Below are 8276 nucleotides of genomic sequence, written 5' to 3' on the forward strand. Positions count from 1 at the left end.
AAGTGAAATATGTGATCTGAGAATACAAAATAAATTTTTAACAAATTTAACTTCGTAATTTAAAAAATTAGACAAACAAAATTATAAAAAAAAAATAAGTATTTGATAGTGATACTAAATTAATAAATATAAGTAAGTTGAATAATTATTTTAAATAGTGTATTTGCACTTAAAAACCTGAAAAAATCTGATTAATGTTCATGCATTAAGAATAAGTTTAAATTCTAATTATATATACATTTGAAACAATATTGAAAATTTTATATAAGTGGAATATGAACTTAAGTATCACTTGGACTTCTGGATTTCTACTAGTTTTTTATTTTGGTTAATGGCTTTAAAAATTTAATTAGAATATTGTGTTGAATTTAATCTTTTTATATATAATCTGTAGAAATTTTGGAACATTAATTTTTTCTGTTATTCATGCTGTATGTTGATGTACTATACATTTTCATGTAAAATAACTTTTTTAATGTGAAGCTATAATCTCAAATGTATGTCCAATTTTGCTTTATTTCCATTTCAAAAAGAAAATTGCAGTTAAAAAAAATTTTTTTCTCCCACTCTATTTAAATTGTGCAGTTATTTAAATGAGTGTAGAAAGTGCATGAGGCATTTCAGAATTGTAATTTTCAAAAGAAAATATTTGTAGTAGGAATGGATAATGTTATGCTTCATTATGCAATAAATGTTTCAGAAAGCAAATTGCAGTTTCAATAACTTTTTTTCTTCTCCCCCTCTATTTAAATGGTGTAGATGTTTGAATGTAGAAAGTGCGTGAGGTATTTCAGATTTACAATTCTCAAATGAAAATACCATTAGCAGGAATTGATAATATTGTGCTTCATATATATGCAACATTTGTAGCATGCTCCCACTGACAATTCAAATGATTGAATTATTTTACAGATAAGGTTTATCTGGAAACAGACCAATCAACTTATTTATTGAAACTCATTAAGTACATTTGCTTATTGTCTATTTGTAAATTAATTCAGTAATCCTAAATTTTGTTTATTTTATGTTTGAACTAATGGTATTCACATATTGAGTATTATGCTAAGTTTATATAACAGCTCAAAGAATAATATAGGGTTTACTTTAAAATATACTATGCATTCTTGACTGTGTATTAATATTTTGTTAAGGCAAATTAGGAAAATTCCAACTTTGGCCATCCCTAGAAAAGCATTTTATTATTTTATACACTTTGAATATTCATTGATCATTTGTTTATATTTTAAACTCTATTGATTTTTTTTATAATTTTGTCATTTAATATGTTTTATATTATATATGATATATAGATAGATATGTAAAGATATTTTAACAGTGTGTGGCCAAAAAGATGCAACTTTTGAAATTTAACTTTGATTTATTGCATCCCAAAAGCACAATTTGTACAAAAGAAAAGTGGTAAAAGTTGCTATATCACGACACAGAAGTAAAAGAGATAAATTTTTCCCTTCAATGATTCTAATATGAGAGTTTGATAGGGATTTCATTGCCACATGTCCACTTATAAAAGGAAATCTGAGGTATCTTTAAAAGAATGTTGTAAGCATTAGGAATTTTTATCCCTTCACTTGAAAGAATGAGAAAATTTTGAAATTATTATTTTTATAGAGCACCTGTTGAATTAATTTAATAAAAAAGTGGGAATTGGGTCAGGAACTAAAACATATTAGAATGATATTAACATGAGTTAAATTAAGATAAAATTTAGGAAATTAATTACGATTTAAATTAGATTAAGAGATAGCATTACATATATGTGTGTGTGTGTAATTTTAATGACAAATCTGATCAATACATTAAGTTCTTGAATAGTAGTAGTTGACTTTGTTCATATTTTTTGAATATATGGTATTTTTTAAAAACATCAGATTAAAAATTGATAATGGTTTAAATCCAAAACAACAGAGAAGAACAGATAATTATGTATTAAAAAATTGAACAAAATTAAACTTTTGCACCTTTTAATGTTTAAAGATATTTCATTAATTTATTATATGCTTGACCAGTCATAAAAATTCAAATAAACCTATATATTTGCCAATAAACCTATCATAAGAATTCCAAATGTTAATTTTTTTTATTTATCATTTATTTTGCAAAATATTTCTCCGTATTAATATCAGTTCTTACAAAATTATTAAAATTACGCTAATTTCATTATTAGAGTAGCTTTAAATTATTTCAAAAAATAAAACTAAGAAAGATCTAGTAAAAGTATTGACATAGTCTTCTTTTTTAAATCACCAGCACATTTATGGTCTATCATGTTATTAATAGTTTTCAATTTTATTTATTTTTTTATTTCAATTTTATATTTTCAAATGATGTTATAGGATTAAAGGTTAGAATTTGTTATATCATTTATTTATGTTAATAGACAAATTTCTTAAATAGTGTAAATATGAGATTTTTTGCTGTTTCATAATTAGGGAATATTTGTGTGAATGAGGGATTATGAAATACATAAATGGGGGAAGAAAAAAAAAAGTTTTGAATTTTATGTGCAATCTTCATATTGAATTAGGATTGTTTAGAAGGATTTGGTTGATCCAAATTAAAAAGAGAAAATTTGAAATGATCTTAAATTAATCAGTCTTAAGTTAGGAATTAAAAGCATTTCTATCAAATTATTTCAACATAGTTTATAATTTTCTACATTATTGTGTAGTTTCTGATAATCCATAAAGAATATATAAATCTATATTTCATATTTTTGTTATATGTTAAACAGGTTTTTTTTTTTTTTAAATGTTCCAATACAAATGGGGAATTAATTTTTTTATTAAATTTTTTTTCAAGAATTAAAAAGCAAGATTTAGTTTCTTTTAATGTTTTTATTTTAAGCAATTTATGTATGGATATAAATTGTTTCACTTTTATGAAACAAAAGTAAAGAAATAATTTTGTTTTAATTTTTTTAATTAAAAAATATTCTTAAAGCATGGAATGTAAAGAAGTTAATATAAGATTGTTTAAATAAAAACTATTCGAATTTAGAGAATAAGTAATAAACGGTCTTCATAATTTGAGAATCTGTTTCTCGTTGAATGTTTTATTTTGGAAATGGTTTATTAGAAATAGTTTTCTTGTTTCTATTGGTTAATTTTTGAAACATGGACAGTTTGCTGTGATTGAATATCCAAATTCTTTTTTCTGTTTTGGTTCATTGTACAATATAAATATGAAATTTCAGTCAGCTTAAATTGTTTATTTAGTGAACTTTCTATTTTTTATTTATTTATCTTTTCCTTAAAGACACTATCCCCACTGAAAATTGTCCAAAATATTGAATTTTTTAAAAACTTCATGTTACATTGTGAAGTTATTATTATTTATAAGTTGTTAATGAACTTTCTTTATAATTTCTAAGAGAACTCTTGAAAAATTACTGGAAGTCATATGAATTGATGGATTCGGAAATTTAATTATTTTCTCTATTTTTTAAATTATATTGTTAGAAAGAATTGTACAAATGTATGATTTTTGTTAGTTCATTTTAGAAATAGCATTTCTAAGTTATAATAACATTTTATGTTTGTAATATTGATTGTTGTTGTTGATTGTCAAATTCTTTTCATTAAGTTGGGGAGAGCTTTACCTATTTTTTCCATTTATCTACCAATTAATCTTGAAAAATTGTTTTGCACACTTTATCATTTTTAATTAAGACAGCAAATTTATTCTATGATAACGTATCTAATTTATTTGCGTATCTCTTTTTATAGTAATACTGGGAAAAGATTAATGGCTAAATGTCGTCTGTTATATCAAGAAAATGAAGAATTAGGGAAAATCATATCATCGGGCCGAATGGCTAAGCTTGAAGGAGATCTTGCATTACAGAAGAGTTTTAGCGAAGAAATGAAGAAGAGCCAGTCTGGTAAATATATTGAAATTTCTGCAGAATTTTATTTTGCCTTCCCAAATAACCTTGAGATTTTAAAATCAAATGCTATGTTGGGGGGAAAAATCCCTTTAATTGGATTGTTTCAAAGCATTTCATTATTATTATGGAATTAAAAATAATTCTTGAAGTTTACCATTTCTCAGAATAATTCTCCATTTGGGATCAGATACTTAGTCTATAAAAGCATGGGAAGAGGTACATATGTAATCAATAATAATGGTGACAGTTAGATGGAAACCTGTCCCTTATGCTTAGTGTGAGCTGAATAAAATAAGAAATATATCTTACATTTTTAAACAAACATACATTTAGAATTATCTTTTAAACTGTTTAATTTAAAAAAAAAATTGTTACTTTTATACTTTCAATTTGGATCAGTTATTTGTGAGACAGCTGTTCTTTTTTCATGAGATTCCTGAATTGTAGCTAATGAGCATGTGCAAGACTTGTGTTACTGCATGAAAAATACATTTCTCTGACAGTATAAATAATATTCAGCAATGTGGTGGTATTTAGACTACCATACCTGAATTTATTTATTATTTGAGAAACTGTGAGTTTATTCAAAGTTGATCATATGTATATTTTTTAAATAAATTGTTCAAAATCCATTAAAATCCAATTTAAAAAATCAATCTTGATTTTGCTAAATGGGTTTGAGAAGTTCCAAAAAATTCATTAATTGCATACTGCTGGATTTGTAAAAGGATAATAAGCTTAAATAATACGGAAAAACATGCACTTAATAGTCATGCCAAATGGGGAGGAGGAAAATGTACTAGATTGCGTGTAAGCTAAAAAAGAGTCATCATTGATATTGAATTTAGTATCTAAAAGGAATACAAGAAAAGATGACATGTCAAATTTAATGTCCGAAAATAAACCAATTTCGAAAAGTTCAAAAACAATAATTTAAAGCTGAACTTTTATGGGCATTAAAACTTGTTGCATCACAATTGTTCTTGAGTGCATTCAATGATATATCGGAAATATTTTCACTTGTGTTCACTGAAAAGGAAATAGCTAAAAAAATGAATGTTAGATTGTACAGAATGTGTTACCTTATTTATTAAAGATTAGATTAATTATTTATCTGAAATTGATTGCTGAGAGATCTTCAGAATTTGCAGAAATGGATACCAAAATACTTGAATTAGCAAAAATGAATAAATAATTTAAAAATAAAAAATTTTTTTTCTTACATATTCATTAAATGATTTGTGTCATAATAATAAAAATTATTTGTGTTTTTTTATCACTTGGATCCTTAATTTTGAGTGATTTATAGTTAATGAGCATGGGAAGGTAATATACCCCCTCTCCTCACCAATATATAATTTTTTTTTTTTTTCAAATTGTAGATAGTAAATAAAGATTTTTTTTTCTTTTCCTGTTGGTAAATATAAATCTTTTAATATGCAATTTTCGATTAATGTTACATTTTTGCCTCCTTTCTTTGCTATCCCCACTCCTTAAAACCAGTTTGCCCATGACTGCTGTCTTCATTTCTTGAATATATGTACAGAAAAAATACTGGGATTTTTTTTTTGTTTTTTTTTAAATATATCTTCCTATAGTATGATGTTTGTAAAAATATATATTTATATAAAAAAAAATTGCATGAGTTCAGAATATTTTTAAATTTACTTTTTATTTTTATTTTATAGCTATGTATTCAATTAATTCTTTAAAAAAAGTTTTTATTGATTATTAGTATAGAGTACAATGTATATATATTTTTTAATAATCTTTTACAATATATTTTCTAATAATGCCACTGATTGAAATATTTTATGTGTAAAGATGTCTTTATTTGAGTTCATTCATGCAATGATAAAATTCAAAAACTCCATTATCTTTTATTCATTTAATATCCTTAATACAAATTCTAATATGAGTTCATGAAAGAAAGTCAGTTTAAATCAATTAAAGTTCTTCGATTAAGCTTTAAAAATATCATAGAAATAGTTGATAGTTATTAATGAAATCAAAACGTGAAAATGTTCTATTGAATATTTTTGTACCTCTTCTTATTCAAATGATGTGAAGTATTTTTTCAAGTAGCTTATTTGATGGTGACAATGTTAATAGATTATTTTGCTTAATTTTAACTCGTTTTTGTATTGTAGAATTTTTGTTTAAATATTGTTGCATATTTTTCCTTTCCTTATTTTCTCAATTTATTATTTTGTATAATTTTTTAATTTCTGAAGTTTTATAGTTTTTATTGAACTTCTTTGTCTTTCATTTGTAAAATATTCAATCATGACTCGCATAAACTCGTAATGAACATTAATTCTTTTCAGAGCTTGATGAGTTGCTGCTAGAATTAGATGAAGATGTAGAAGGAATGCAAAGTACCATCTATTATTTGCAACAACAACTGAGAGAAGCCAAAGAGCAAATTGCTCAACTTCAAAAGGAGAAACAAGAACACTCAGACATACCTAATGGTTTACCAGATAAACATTTGTCAAATAATATAGATGAATGCAAATCACCACCACAAGTTCAGACAATTGTAGAAAATCATCACGTAAATAATTCATCTGTAGATTCTTCATCAGAAGAAATAAATAGAACTGAGGAAGCATCTAGTCCTATCATCAAAACAGAATTGAACTGTGAAGAACCTACGTCAGTATCATCTACGAAAGAATGTAATGATACAATGAATGAGGATAAAAAACCAATTGCTTCTGAACCTTCACCAAATGTTCCTGCACAAAATGATGTTCAGAATGATGTGTCAGTTCCTGCAGTGGAAACAGTTCAACCTGTCGTGGTTGAAAATACGAATTCTGTAAATCATGAAAAACAAACTCCATTAAATGAAAGAACAAACTTACTTGTGGAAAATATGGATACATCTGAAAGAACTAATGATCAAATATCTGATGTAAATAAATCTACAGAAAAAGATGTTCAAGAAACTCCCCTAAAAGATGCTCCTGCACAAAATACAACACAGAAATCTAATAAAAAGACATCTGATGGAGGTAATAGAGGTCGAAAAAGGACTAGACCTCGGACTCCAGTCGATTCTGATAGCAGCAAAGAGGATTCTGTGCCTGTCAGAAAACGAACTAGACGTCGTGATGCAGAGGCTCAACAAGATGCTGTAGAAGAAAATAAGGTTGAATTTGATACTGATACTGAAGTTCAGGTTGCACAGACATTGGCCTCTTGGGCAACTACTAAAAAGGAAAGGACCGAAGTTCAACAAGAGGCAGATGAAAGTTCAGTTGGAAATGGGGAAATAAAAACAGAGAACGAAGATTTGAATAATCATTAAATCCTACTTCAAAAAGAGTAGGTTAATCATAAATAATTGACATGAAGTTTTTGATATATCAAAAGCTTTTGTCAGTTAAAAACATGTAATCAAATTTTTATATTTTTGAGTTTATAGGCATGTTTTGTAAGAAAAAACATCTGTTAATTTTTTTTTCTTTCATTAAGAGCATTTTTTTTTTCATTTGTATTTTCATGATTTATTAAGTGCATATTTTATGTACTACTTAATTGAATTTAAACTCCAAATTTGCTAGCTTTGCACATTGTCTGAAGTTATTTTATTTTTTACACTTGTGTGTTAAATAAAATACTAAGGCATTATACTTTATTAATGCCTGAGACAGTGTGGTTATTGCAATTGTAATGAAAAAAAATTTATAAATAAAAATAGTTATATAACTTTATTTTTGAATGATTTAATAAATATGTTTATTGTTTATACTTTATTTTGTTTTTCAATACATGTGAACACAATTAAATTGACAAAATACCATTATATTTTATTAATAACATGTAAAGAATTATTTAGAGAAAACAGCACCTTCGTCATTATCATTTCATCGCATTTCCTCAAATGTGTATGTATTGGGCATTTTTACTCATATTTATTTATAAATACATCTATTGTTTACACTTTATTTTAGTTTGTGAACACATGAAACTGAATAAATACTAAGATTTTATTAATAACATGGGGAAAAAAATATTTAGAGAAACAGCACTTATTATCATTTCATTGTATTTTATCAAATATATATATATATATATTGGGTATTTTTTATACATATTTAGCAAAATAAAAAAATAATAATAATTTAAGTTTAGTATATGGTGGGTGATATATTTTGAAAGAAATATATATATATATATATATATATATATATATATATATATATATATATATATATATATATATATATATATATATATATATATATATATATATATATATATATATAAAGCATATTAATTTTAAAGGAAATTTTATTTGTTTATTTATGGAAATAATTAGCCAAAATAGTTTATCAGAAAAACAGTATATTGCTATTTT

The 8276-nt window shown here is 24.7% G+C and overlaps 1 protein-coding gene across 2 annotated transcripts in view; it reads left to right on the forward strand.

Annotated features, from left to right (window-relative positions):
• LOC129976544 (pre-mRNA-splicing regulator WTAP-like) overlaps positions 1–7498 on the forward strand; it is a 32434-nt gene extending 24936 nt beyond the window's left edge. Inside the window, exons 8-9 of one of the 2 annotated variants that reach the window (XM_056090170.1) lie at positions 3747–3901; positions 6235–7498. In XM_056090170.1, the coding sequence (XP_055946145.1) occupies positions 3747–3901; positions 6235–7223 (1144 nt within the window). In that variant the 3' untranslated portion in view covers positions 7224–7498. The remainder of the gene's footprint in view (positions 1–3746; positions 3902–6234) is intronic. The other variant, XM_056090169.1, reaches the window with a different exon arrangement.
• The last annotated feature ends 778 nt before the right edge of the window (positions 7499–8276 follow it).

Source organism: Argiope bruennichi, chromosome 7 (genome assembly GCF_947563725.1).
Source record: "Argiope bruennichi chromosome 7, qqArgBrue1.1, whole genome shotgun sequence".
Taxonomy (NCBI): Eukaryota; Metazoa; Arthropoda; class Arachnida; order Araneae; family Araneidae; genus Argiope; species Argiope bruennichi.